Raw genomic sequence first — 14,678 nt, 5'->3', positions numbered from 1 at the left:
ACATCGGAATTTAATTGAGTGTCTTAAAGAAAACTTATATAGGAAACATCCGTTGGAAGGTTTTATGTTTTACGTGTAAGGTTAAATTTGGGTTTCTTTTGTATTGAAGACTGTGGTTCCACGCCAGTCATCCTGAATGGAGCATACAAGCTTCTTAACATAACAAACACATGTACACATGTAATTCTTATTAACTCGATGTTTTATGGGTGAAACGGTTTTGGCTACAATATGAATATTTCAATTTTGACTTAAAATAATTATATGGATTTTCATGACCATACTTGTTGTGAAGGTTAAACTGGAATAAAATGGAGTGTCGTTAAAGAACACACATATAGAAAACCCCATTGAAAGGTTATATGCTTGACGTGTTAGGATTAGTTTGGGTGTGTTTTCTATTGTAGACTGTGGTTCCACACCAGTCATCCTGAATGGAGCATACACGCTTCTAAACACAACTAACACCACGTACGCGTCGCTAGCAAATGTGACATGTGATGTTGGATATGAATCAAACGTTAGCCAGATTATGTGCCAGGCAAATGCGACGTGGTCAACAGCCAAATGCATTCCTAATGGTAATATTTATAGTTTCGATCTAATTGCTATCTCAAATGTTTTCTACACATATAATGGCGTATAACGTTTGACGCAATGATTTGCACTGGTTCAATGCGTTTTAAAGCAAAGGTTAATAAGTGTACGATACCTAAGAGCGTTAACTAAAAATGTTTTATTTCACTTAAATTGCATTCATGAACTTACCGATCGCAAAATATAAAGGTACTGAAAATAAGCTTTTTTAAATTTAGTCGATTTTAACTTTTTTTTTTAGTGATAACCGTCATCTTTAACCGGTTTTGTAAATGGCAATAAAGATTATATCAATATTGTTCTAAATGTTTAAGACTGTGGTGCCGTTCCCGCCGTTTTAAATGGGAGATACACGCTTCTAAATACAACAAACACCACGTACGGATCGCTTGCAAATGTGACATGTGATGCTGGATATGAATCGAACGCTAGCCAGGTTATGTGCCAGGCAAATGGAACGTGGGGACATGCAAACTGTATTCCAAAAGGTATGTTGCTATTAATGAAACCTCTTGATATGATCTCCAATTTAATGAATCTCTTTGTTAACCTTCACTTCTATATATTTATTGCTAAGTTCTCTTGTAATCCTTGTTAACTCAATGTCTTATGGTTGAAACAGTTAAGGCTACAATATGAATATTTTAATTTGACTTCAAATACTTATATGGACTCTTATGACCGGACTCTTTGTAAAGGTTACATCGGAATTTAATTGAGTGTCTAAAAGAAAACTTATATAGGAAACATCCGTTGGAAGGTTTTATGTTTTACGTGTAAGGTTAAATTTGGGTTTCTTTTGTATTGAAGACTGTGGTTCCACGCCAGTCATCCTGAATGGAGCATACAAGCTTCTTAACATAACAAACACATGTACACATGTAATTCTTATTTACTCGATGTTTTATGGGTGAAACGGTTTTGGCTACAATATGAATATTTCAATTTTGACTTAAAATAATTATATGGATTCTCATGACCATACTTGTTGTAAGGTTAAACTGTAATAAAATGGAGTGTCGTTAAAGAACACACATATATAAAACCCCGTTGAAAGGTTTTATGCTTGACGTGTTAGGATTAATTTGGGTGTGTTTTCTATTGTAGACTGTGGTTCCACACCAGTCATCCTAAATGAAGCATACACGCTTCTTCACATAACTAACACCACGTACGCGTCGCTAGCATATGTGACATGTGATGTTGGATATGAATCAAACGTTAGCCAGATTATGTGCCAGACAAATGCGACGTGGGCGACAGCCAAATGCATTCCTAATGGTAATATTTATAGTTTCGATCTAATTGCTATCTCAAATGGTTTCTAGACATATAATGGCGTATAACGTTTGGCATAATGATTTGCACTGGTTCAATGCGTTTTAAAGCAAAGGTAAATGAGTGTACGATACCTAAGAGCGTTAACTAAAAATGTTTTATTTCACTTTAATTGCATTCATCAACTTATCCATCGCAAAATATAAAGGCACTGAAAATAAGCTTTTTTTCAATTAAGTCGATTTTAACAATTTTTTAGTGATAACCGTCATCTTAAAACGGTTTTGTAAATGGTAAGAACGATTATATCAATATTGTTCTGAATTTTTAAGACTGTGGCGCCGTTCCCGCCGTTTTAAATGGGAGATACACGCTTATAAATACAACAAACACCACGTACGGATCGCTTGCAAATGTGACATGTGATGCTGGATATGAATCGAATGTTAGCCAGGTTATATGCCAGGCAAATGCAACGTGGGGACATGCAAACTGTATTCCAAAAGGTATGTTGCTATTAATAAAACCTCTTGATATGTTCTTCAATTTAATGAATCTCTTTGTTAACCTTTATTGCTAAGTACTCCTGTAATCCTTGTTAACTCAATGTCTTATGGTTGAAACAGTTTAGGCTACAATATGAATATTTTTAATATGACTTCAAATAATTATACGGATTCTTATGACCAGACTCTTTGTATAGGTTAAATTGGAATTAAATTGAGTGTCTAAAGAAAACACATATAGGAAACATCCGTTGGAACGTTTTATGTTTTACGTGTAAGGTTTAGTTTGGGTTTGTTTTGTATTGAAGACTGTGGTTCCACGCCAGTCATCCTGAATGGAGAATACAAGTTTCTTAACATAGCAAATACCTGTACACATGTTATTCTTATTTACTCGATGTTTTATGGGTGAAACGGGTTTGGCTACAATATGAATAATTCAATTTTGACTTAAAATAATTATATGGATTCTCATGACCATACTTATTGTGAAGGTTAAACTGGAATAAAATGGAGTGTCGTTTAAAAACACACAAATAGAAAACACCCGTTAAAAGGTTTTATGCTTGACGTGTTAGGTTTAGTTTAGGTGTGTTTTCTATTGTAGACTGTGGTTTCACACCAGTCATCCTGAATGGAGCATACACGCTTCTTAACACAACTAACACCACGTACGCGGCGCTAGCAAATGTGACATGTGATGTTGGATATGAATCAAACGTTAGCCAGATTATGTGCCAGGCAAATGCGACCTGGCCAACAGCCAAATGCATTCCTAATGGTAATATTCATAGTTTCGATCTAATTGCTATCTCAAGTGGTTTCTACACATATAATGGCGTATAACGTTTGACATAATGATTTGCACTGGTTCAATGCGTTTTAAAGCAAAGGTTAATGAGTGCAAGATACCTAAGAGCGTTAACTAAAACTGTTTTATTTTACTTAAATTGCATTAATGAACTTATCCATCGCAAAATATAAAGGCACTGCAAATAAGCGTTTTTAAATTTAGTCGATTTTAACAATTTGTTTTAGTGATTACCGTTATCTTAAAACGGTTTTGTAAATCATGGCAAGAACGATTATATCAATATTGTTCTGAATGTTTAAGACTGTGGTGCCATTCCCGCCGTTTTAAATGGGAGATACACGCTTCTAAATACAACAAACACCACGTACGGATCGCTTGCAAATGTTACATGTGATGCTGGATATGAATCGAACGTTAGCCAGGTTATATGCCAGGCAAATGCAACGTGGGGACATGCAAACTGTATTCCAAAAGGTATGTTGCTATTAATAAAACCTCTTGATATGTTCTTCAATTTAATGAATCTTTTTGTTAACCTTTATTTCTAAGTACTCCTGTAATCCTTGTTAACTCAATGTCTTATGGTTGAAACAGTTTAGGCTACAATATGGCTATTTTAAATTTGACTTCAAATAATTATATGGATTCTTATGACCAGACTCTTTGTAAAGGTTAAATTGGAATTAAATTGAGTGTCTTTAAAGAAAACTTATATAGGAAACATCCGTTGAAAGGTTTTATGTTTTACGTGTAAGGTTTAGTTTGGGTTTGTTTTGTATTGAAGACTGTGGTTCCACGCCAGTCATTCTAAATTTAGCATACAAGCTTCTTAACATAACAAACACTTGTACACATGCAATTCTTATTTACTCGATGTTTTATGGGTGAAACGATTTTGGCTACAATATGAATATTTCAATTTTGACTTAAAATAATTATATGGATTCTCATGACCATACTTGTTGTGAAGGTTAAACTGGAATAAAATGAAGTGTCGTTAAAGAACACACATATAGAAAACACCCGTTGAAAGGTTTTATGCTTGACGTGTTAGGATTAGTTTGGGTGTGTTTTCTATTGTAGACTGTGGTTCCACACCAGTCATCCTGAATGGAGCATACACGCTTCTTAACACAACTAACACCACGTACGCGTCGCTAGCAAATGTGACATGTGATGTTGGATATGAATCAAACGTTAGCCAGATTATGTGTCAGGCAAATGCGACGTGGACAACAGCCAAATGCATTCCTAATGGTAATATTTATAGTTTCGATCTAATTGCTATCTCAAATGGTTTTTACACATTTAATGGCGTATTACGTTTGACATAATGATTTGCACTGGTTCAATGCGTTTTGAAGCAAAGGTTAATGAGTGTACGATACCTAAGAGCGTTAACTAAAAATTTTTTATTTCATTAAAATTGCATTCATGAACTTATCCATCGCAAAATATAAAGGCACTGAAAATAAGCTTTTTTACATTTAGTCGATTTTAACAATTTTTTTTAGTGATTACCGTCATCTTAAAACGGTTTTGTAAATGGCAAGAACGATTATTTCAATATTGGTCTGAATGTTTAAGACTGTGGTGCCGTTCCCGCCGTTTTAAATGGGAGATACACGCTTCTAAATACAACAAACACCACGTACGGATCGCTTGCAAATGTGACATGTGATGCTGGATATGAATATAACGTTAGCCAGGTTATGTGCCAGGCAAATGCAACGTGGGGACATGCAGACTGTATTCCAAAAGGTATGTTGCTTTTAATAAAACCTCTTGATATGTTCTTCAATTTAATGAATCTCTTTGTTAACCTTTATTGCTAAGTACTCCTGTAATAACCTTGTTAACTCAATGTATTATGATTGAAACAGTTTATGCTACAATATGAATATTTTAAATTTGACTTTAAATAATTATATGGATTCTTATGACCAGACTCTTTGTAAAGGTAAAATTGGAATTAAATTGAGTGTCTTTAAAGAAAACACATATGGGAAACATCCGTTGGAAGGTTTTATGTTTTACGTGTAAGGTTTAGTTTGGGTTTGTTTTGTATTGAAGACTGTGGTTCCACGCCAGTCATCCTGAATAGAGCATACAAGATTCTTAACATAACAAACACCTGTACACATGCAATTCTTATTTACTCGATGTTTTATGGGTGAAACGGTTTTGGCTTCAAGATGAATATTTCAATTTTGACTTAAATTAATTATATGGATTCTCATGACCATACGTGTTTTGAAGATTAAACTGATTTGCACTGGTTCAATGCGTTAAAAAGCAAAGGTTAATGAATGTACGAAAACTTAGCGAATTAACAAAATATGTTTTATTTCACTAAAATTGCATTCATTTTAGTGATAACCGTCAACTTAATACGGTTTTATAAATGGCAAGAGCGATTATATCGATTTTGTTGTTTTTAAATGTTTAAGACTGTGGTGCCATTCCCGCCGTTTTAAATGGTATATACACGCTTCTGAACACAACAAACACCACGTACGTTACGCAAGTCATCCAGAATGGAGCATACACGCTTTTAAACACATCAAACACAAAGTACGGATCGCTAGCAAATCTTACATGTGATGCTGGATATGAATCTAACGTTAGCCAGATTATGTGCCGTGAAAATGCTACGTGGGGACATGCAGACTGTATTCAAAAAGGTTCATTTCTTTTGATGAAATCTCTAGATTACGTCTTCAATTGAATACATATTGATTGTTACGTACGCATGCAATTTGTATTAACTCAATGTTTAAATGGTGAAACAGGTTAGGCTGCATTATGAAGTATTCAAGTTAGAATCAAAATAATTGTATGTTTGCCTAAAACCATCTATTTTTAAAGGTTCAACTGGAATTAAATTGACTACCTTAATAAAAATACACATATATCAATAAAAGGATTCTGCTTGATATGTAAGGTTAAGATTGGGTCTATTTTCTATTGTAGACTGTGGATCCACACCAGTCATCCAGAATGGAGCATACACGCTTTTAAACGCATCAAACACAAAGTACGGATCGCTAGCAAATGTGACATGTGATGCTGGATATGAATGGAACGTTAGTCAGATTATGTGCCAGGCAAATGCGACGTGGGGACATGCACATTGTGTTCCAAAAGGTTATTTTTTAGTTTTAAAAAAGGTGTCTATGTGTCTTTTTTAATTGAAATTGTTTTCCCTCTGCACGCTCGCTGACTTCGTTTGAATGCTACGCAATAAGTTTGTTTAAAGCGTGTGTTCACGTGAAATGTGTATCTATTTGGCAGCGATATATATTTCATATTGTTATTTTTGTAAGATTGTGGTCGCCTGGATAACCCTCAACATGGTGATATTCGAAACCCGATGAACACTTCTACGTATGGTACCATAGTGACCTTTACGTGTACTAATGGGTACACACTGACAGGATCAAGTGTTAGAAGGTGCGATGTGACCGGTCAATCAGTTGCGTGGAATGGGACCATAACGACTTGCGTCATTAAAGGTATGCGATAATTGCTTGTTTGACGTCATTGCTTAGTTTACTAGTTTGTCAAGCATTTTAACCGATTGCAACTCACAATAACTGTATTCCTACTGGTACCTCAAACTTCAATATTTGTTAAAGTGTGATGTTGTGTTGTATGTATTGTCCTGTATCGCACAGGCAATCGGTAATGCTTAATTAAAAGACTTCTACAGGTTTAAATTAATATCTATCATTATATTATTTCTGGAGTTTACGTGTTCATTTATGTGTGTGTTAATTGTATAAGCATATACCGGTACGCATGATTATACGTACTTACTTACGACGTAATCCTCTTCGTGCCTATTGGCGCATAAGGCCTCCACCAAAGATTGCCAATGTACCCGGTCCTTTGCCAATGTCCGCACCTGGCCTCAGCTCCAATTCTCCATTCTCATCTCCTTCTGAACTGACCGGCGCAATGTCTCTTTTGGTCGACCTCTTTTTCTACGTCCAATGGGTGTCCATCGCATTGCAAGCCTGGGTATGGCTGTTCCCTCCATCTTTGAACATGACCAATCCAGCGCCATCTTTTGCGCTTGATCTGTGTTGATATTTGGGTTGTACCTGTTCTGCGAAGGAGTGCTGTATTGGATATAGTGTTTGGCCAGAAGATTTAGAGAATCCGACTGAGACACCTTATTTGAAAGACATCAAGCTTGAAGCAAATACACATTGTAACTTTCCAGGATTCTGAACCGTACAGCAGGACTGAAAATACGTTCGTCTTGAAAATCCTGATTTTGGTGGTATAATTTAGCTTGGAGGACTTCCAGATGTTCCGTAATGCCGCATAAACACCCTTGGCTATGTATTATCTGTAATTGACATCTTCTTCCGAATTGCCGTCACTTGTGACTTTGCTCCAAAGATACACAAACTCATCTACTTCTTCAATAGCGCTATCGTTGATGGAAACTGGTTGCTCTGTTTTGGCTTTTACTCTTATCACTTTTGTTGTGTTTAAGTTGATATTAAGGACATTCTGCTCCCCAAGAGAATCTAGCGTGTCCGTCTTAGTTTGCATGTCTTGTTGTCGTTGAGCGAGAAGTGCGATGTCGTCCGCGAAATCAAGGTCCTCCAGTGTTTCTATGAACGTCCACCGGAGTCCCTTGACTGCATCCTTAGTGGTTTTCTTCATCAGCCAGTCGATGCACAACGAAAATAGTAGAGGGGACAGTACACACCCCTGCTTCACGCCTGTACTTATCTCAAGTTTCTCTGTGAGAGTTGTTTAGCACTAAAATCTGAATAAAGCATCTTGATGATAGAGATAGTCTTGTATGGGATTATATAATGGGCTAAAATCCTCCATGATGCTGGCCTGTTCACGCTGTTAAATGCTTTCTGGAAGTCAATGCAATTTGCATAGACGATTGCGTCCCATTCGTGACTTTGCTCTATGAAGTGTGAAAATCTGATCTGCACATGACTTACCTTTCCTGAAACCGGCTTGGTTTTTCCGCAGCAGTTAATCTACACTCGCTAAAATTCTGTCAAGCACAATTCTGCTAAAGATCTTACTGGTCATTGACAGCAGCATTATACCTCTCCAATTGTTGCAGTCTGTAAGGTCACCCTTTTTCGGCAGTTTCACTATAAGTCCCACCTTCCAATCCTCAGGTGCTGTTTCTAAGATCCATACTTTCCGTAGTATACTAGCAAGTACTGTAGGAGTTATCTGTTCCTCCGCTTTAAGCAACTCTGGTTGTATCCGGTCTATACCTGGGTATTTTCCATTCTTTAACTTCTTGATGTCCTCTTTACTCTCTTGTACAGTTGGTGGCTCTGCATTTATGTCAAGTGGGATTTCTGCAGGAGCAATAACTGCTTCAGTGGATGGATCCGCACTGTTGAGTACTCTCTCAAAGTGTTCTTTCCAACAACTAACTTTTTCTACGTCAGTGGAAACAATTTTCCCTTTCAAATTCTTCACTGGAACTTCTGTAGACGTAAATCCTCCTGTCAAAATCTTTGTGATCATATACAGTGTGTCCATATCTTGCTTTGCAGCTACTTCTTCGGCTTCAGTTGACAGCTTGTCAATAAATATCCTCTTCTCTGCTCTAGCATGTCTCTGAATGTCTCTGTCCAAATTTACATACTAGTAAGTGTCTTTCAGCTGCTGTTGTATCCGCTCCGACTTTGTCTGCAACAACTTTTTCTTCACCTCCTTCCGTTCGTCAATCTTGCTTGATGTCTGATGGGATATCCATTGTTCCTTCTTCCTTCGTACTTTGCCAAGAATATGAAGTCCAGCTCCAAGAATCTCAAGATTGAATGAACTAATAGCTATTTCCTGCTGGTCATTAAACAGACTAAACCTTTTTTAAGCTCGATCTGGAAGTTTCTCTTGACCACTGGATCTTGGAGCTTTCCTACATCAAGGCGTGGATTCCTTTGTTCTCCTTTTCTTTTGACTCTTTTCAACTTTAACTTAAATTTGGCTATGACGAGTGTATGATTGCTGCCAACATCTGCTCCCCCATCGTTCTTACATCTTGCAAACAGCCCTCCATCTCCTGTTGATGATGATATGGTCAATCTGGTAACTGGTTTGTCATTCTGGTGACTTACATGTTACCTTTTGAATGTTCTTGTGTGTAAAACCGTATTGTTTTCTTTTCATAGCTCTACCAATCCCGCACCATTGTTATTCCTTATTCCGTGTCCCGGTGTGCCCATTGTGGATTCCATACCTGTACTGTCCTGTTCGACAGTCGCATTCAAATCTCCTAAGACAAGAAGGACATCATGGTATGGTGTTGATTCAATGACCTCTTGTAATTGGTCATAGAATGCGTCTTTGTCTGTATCTTCCGCAACTTCTGTCAGTGCATAGCAAACTAGAATAGTGAATTTAGCGTATACAGAGTTGAATCTTGCTGAAACGAGTTTTTCGTTGATAGGCTTTCACTCTAGCAGGCTTTTGTGTGCTTCTTGTTCCATAATCAGATCTACTCCTCGATCGTGCTGGTCATCTGATCTTCCTGAGAAGGCTATAGTTTGTCCTGATGCAAGCTGTCTCTTTTCAGTGCCTGTCCATTTCGCATAACCTACTCCTAACACGCTGTTTCCGTAACTCTCCTTCTCCTTCACCACTTGGGCTAGCTTTCCGGTATGTTAGAGTGTCCTGACATTCTAGCAGCCCACCCGCCGTGATGACTTTGGTCCAAGGATATCTGATATCGGTTGATTAGCTGTCTTAGGTCCAGTTTCTTGGCGTGCTTCCATCCTTGGTTCGGCATTGTTTGTTTTTTTGGTTTTGGTTTTTGTAGCGTGTGTATTTGTTATGTGACTGGGGTGCTGGCCCTGAGCACAACCCTCCTCCTTTCTCATGCGGGCTTAGGACCGGCCATGGCGGAGTTCATGAGTATACAGTTTAGTTAGATTTGTCACTTTTATTGTTGTATTACCAGGATTGATTTAAACGAGGAGCAAGACTTCTTTTTTGCGATAATTTGTACCATGTTTCTATTAGAATGCGGACCTCTTTCGAAACCTGACAATGGTGATGTTGTACTAAATGCCGGTACAAAATTTGAAGCTGTTGCTAACTACAGTTGTAACGAGGGATTTAAACTGGTTGGTGATACATCTAGAATTTGTCAAAATACGGGCACGTGGTCTGGAGTACAACCAACATGCGCTAAAAACGGTAATACAAATTATATGCAGACACACTGATTTGTTTAATTAATTGAAACGTTTCCTTTTATTATTTATATATTTATTTATGTATTATATTTTTATTTATATATTTATTTATTTAAATACATTATCTTTCGTACAATTTGAGTTTTGATTAAAGTGATATATGTCGTTCATCTTTTTATGTCACATTCTTTTTGGCAGGAATAACTGCACGTTATACAAACGGATATTTTTTATTTCCCAGCATGCTTGTTAAGGTTATATATTGCTCCACCATAGATGGCATGTGCTATCACTGAAAGAGATTTGTTTAAATTATTATTTTGTTTTCAACAGTTAGATAAGTCAATGACGTTATATTTGTCGGTAATGAACGACAATATATTTATGTATTTATATTTATACTTAGGAAGCCAAATAGTAGTGTGTACTGCAAATACCGATAGTCGAGGTATGGACTGGGGTGAGGTTTTAGCGGGAGAAATGCGAACGCAATCGTGTGAGGCCGGTTTTACAGGTAATGGATGTACAAAGCACATTTATTTCTTGTCCTCTAGTTTTTGATGTAATGAATCATCAATTTTGTATTGTCCCAACTGCGTCGAGTGTTTGCGATAATTGCGTGTTATTGCAGGTAATGTTACAAGGAAGTGCCTGGAGGATGGGAAGTGGCAGCTTCCAAATTACAACTGTATTAGACCTGCCGTGAACAACGTGCTTATTGTGGTAATGAGATTTGGTTGTATTTAAGCGCTAAGCATTCATGGCTAATTGTTAGTGCGCACATCTCAAAGTATTCATGGTTTTTATAGTATGCATTATTATTGATAATATTTTAAAATTATTTTACAAAATTTAGTTTGGGAAAACAAATTCACAACATGACTATTCAAATTTGGCTTTTTATCTCCCTTTAAGTACCTTACTATTATATTAATGCATATCGAAAACCACATAAACGCTAACAAACGTAAAACAGCCCATATACGTTAGCTTAAAAAGGCTTGTTTATTTAACACGATATATTGTTATAATAACGTTTTGGACAATCTGACAGGTTCATATCGGCCACAAATGCACAACTAAGGCATACATGTATTTATACGAACGGAGCAAGTTGCAAACTCAAATGTAAGCTGACATATATGCAAATTTTAATTTTAGGTTAACGTTTTATAACACGTTTCCTATATACTTTACTGGGGTTATAAGTTTAGAACTTATAGTGCTTATAGTTTCATTAAACATTTTTCAAATCATGTTTACTGCACATTCTGTGCTTACAAACCCATGGTGGCAATAAAATAATATACCACTTTATCTTAAAGTATATACTTAATCATTCGTCGGAAATGGCGGAAGTAAGAAAACAAAACAGATATAAACCGAAAAGGTCATCCCAAATAAAACACTAAACTTGTATTCAGGCATTCTGACTATTCATAACTGATATAAATTCGGGTTTTGTGATTGTAAACCTATATTGTTTATATAAGGTTGACAGCTTACAAGCTAATTCCACGACGTCTGATGTAGTAGACGCGTTGACTCAAATAGCAAATGTGACAAATCAAGATCAGCAAACAAATGCATCTTCACTACTGACCAATGCCGAGATCATCTCGATATCGAGTTCACTGGAAACTGTCGCAAACCTTGTAGAAGAGAAAGGCTTAGTTACACCAGATGTTGCCAAGGTATTATTATAAGTCATATGATACCCTAATTCTGTAGTTCAACACTGATTGAAATGAGAAAAAAATCTGCCTATTATTGAACACGACATTATCATGTGTTAAACAATATGTTTATCAAATCGTTTCATTGCTAACAATGTTATTAATTTAAAGGAATGGCATCACGTAAATAAAAATTCAATTAGGCGAATAGCTGTAGTTTCTAATGTTAAAAACGCGTACTTCTCTTATAATCGGTGAACACAATATCAAAATAAGTATAAATGTATTGTGGCAAAAAACGGTATAACAGAAACTATTAATTTAAATAAGTTTATTTAAAGCGAAATATTCTTGAAACTAAAACTTTGAAATTGTATTTGTAAAATACCACTTTGATGAATGCATTTACGGTCAACATATTCCCTCTGACTTATTTGTTGTTTAAAACTTGTCAAAACGTTTCTTAATACGTACTTTCTATCAATTAGGAATCTTTAAGATCAATTCGGATTTTTCGGCGTAAGCTGCATAAGCCAGCTTTTCACCCTGACTTGACCTTTGTAAGTGTCCAATAAAATTCAAATAAAAGTTCCCGCGGCTAGGTACGAATGAATACACTTCATTTATTCCATTGGCTGATTTGAGTATACCACCAGAACATTGGAAACATATCCGCGTCTTTGTAACACTGTTTTACTGTATGAAACAATTTTATCTCTAATGAAAAGGCCTAATAGATAGAACAGTTTTACACTCAATTCTCGACATCAATACAGTTTGTGCGTACACCTTTTATTTTCAGAGTATTACCAGCGCAAAAGCGTTTATACTTAAAAGGCTATGTTCTCATATTTAGTACTTACTTCCATATTCCTGTCAACATGTTAACATGTAAAAGTATAAAGAGCAGTGGAAGCGAGGCCTCACTTTAAAGAATTGCATTTCAACCCGCGAGGTTTCGGGTCAAGTCGCGGACATTCAGAGTTTATATACAGGTCATCACCGGAGTTCGCGGTCAGTAAAATAATCGTTATATAATAAAGACGCTATCCGTGAACTAGGTGACCTGGAATTTTCTTTAGACCAGAAATATGTTAAAAGAAGATATTCAGCAATATAATTATGGTATGTCAATAATAGATTCTTAATGTGTTTTCAACAATACAATGATAAATATTATTTTTAATAAATTTAACAATAATTATTCCACCATATTGCCTAATGTACTAAAGTGATATTATGAGCATGTAACAGTTTATAGGTGTCTATCGCAACCGTTGATTATTTTTGATGTTTCTACTTCATATACACTTATAGTAATTAATGCAGCATCAACATACTAAAACAATATACCAGAAAGAGAAAAATAATGCATTTGAATATTAACCGTACTTTCGTTTGACAACTGATCATGCGTTAACGAGTTGAACCTAAATTTAGTTTTAGTGCAGATTTGTTCATACGACACAAAGACACAATATTGTTTTACGGATCATTTCGGCTTACAGGACTGGGTGGGTCACGTAAGAATATCGAATATAAAATATATTTTTATAAACTACTGGTAGCAAGGTGAGTTGCAGATAATTGATCAGTAACCACATTTTAACTAACTATTCTGACCTGTTAATTCTTTTCAGCTCAATTCAACAGTGCAAAATGCCCATAATATCACTTTAAGCATGAGCACGATGATTCTCGATACTGTTAATAATCGAATCAAATAGCAATGCCCGACAGACCACTAAAACAGGTTTGTTCTCGTGTGGCCGGTTGACTCATATGTTTAAATTTCACTTCCATTCTTCTTTTGGTTTTCTGTTTTGTATCTATAGGTTTATGACCAGCAATATGTTATAATGTAAAATAAGCCGCGAAAACTCCCCGTAACATCCCGTACTGCGTGTGATGCAGCTAAGAATTGCACAGAAAAAGACATTCGCTATCCTTGATCTCATTCATTAAACTATTTACGCCGTATATCTTTTTTCAAGATATTTCTTGTTTTAAAATCCAATCAATTTTTTAATTTAGAATATATATAATACTTTTGAGATTCATATGTTTTTTATACATACCAATTATTCGGTACAGAGTTAAGAGCATTGGGCAATTATTTTATGAATACATTTCTAATTTGGATTATTCGATTAAAATTATAACGTATTTGAAGTTTTATACCTGATATTTCAGAACTTTTTCAAGTCTGCAAGTAATTTATTAGATGACAAAAACAAGGGGTCCTGGCAGTCTATGCAAGAATCGGTAAGTACAAAAAGTATTCTGAATAGAAAAAAGAACATGTGGCATGTACGCGAAGGGGTATTTAAAGAGATATGACATTGGTGTGAGCAAACATTACTCTAGATAGTAATCAGAAACATGCTTATTTTATTTCTTGTTACATTGGATGGGCAAACGTGTAGAGGATGATTGCATATATGATTAAGGTAAAGAGACGCTACTGCATAACATGTATATATTTAATTAGAGCGTATGTTTAAACAAAAGTGTAATCATTTTAGAAAGTTTAGTTAAATGTTAGGGGAGTTTATGTTGTTTTTAAACGATATAACAGGTACAAAAAGTTAGTAATGCAGGCTGACATTTG

General features: G+C 35.8%; 1 protein-coding gene across 1 annotated transcript in view; it reads left to right on the top strand.

Moving 5' to 3' along the window:
* The window catches only part of LOC127852451 (sushi, von Willebrand factor type A, EGF and pentraxin domain-containing protein 1-like), a 54,852-nt gene that overhangs the window by 22,273 nt on the left and 17,901 nt on the right, over positions 1-14,678 (top strand). The window contains exons 11-19 of the mRNA XM_052386406.1: positions 4,783-4,956; positions 5,646-5,879; positions 6,169-6,342; positions 6,522-6,710; positions 10,216-10,392; positions 10,798-10,905; positions 11,023-11,114; positions 11,885-12,085; positions 14,261-14,332. Coding sequence (XP_052242366.1) covers positions 4,783-4,956; positions 5,646-5,879; positions 6,169-6,342; positions 6,522-6,710; positions 10,216-10,392; positions 10,798-10,905; positions 11,023-11,114; positions 11,885-12,085; positions 14,261-14,332 — 1,421 coding nt within the window. The remainder of the gene's footprint in view (positions 1-4,782; positions 4,957-5,645; positions 5,880-6,168; positions 6,343-6,521; positions 6,711-10,215; positions 10,393-10,797; positions 10,906-11,022; positions 11,115-11,884; positions 12,086-14,260; positions 14,333-14,678) is intronic.

This window comes from Dreissena polymorpha, chromosome 12 (genome assembly GCF_020536995.1).
Source record: "Dreissena polymorpha isolate Duluth1 chromosome 12, UMN_Dpol_1.0, whole genome shotgun sequence".
Taxonomy (NCBI): Eukaryota; Metazoa; Mollusca; class Bivalvia; order Myida; family Dreissenidae; genus Dreissena; species Dreissena polymorpha.
This window is presented reverse-complemented; position numbering and strand designations above follow the sequence as displayed.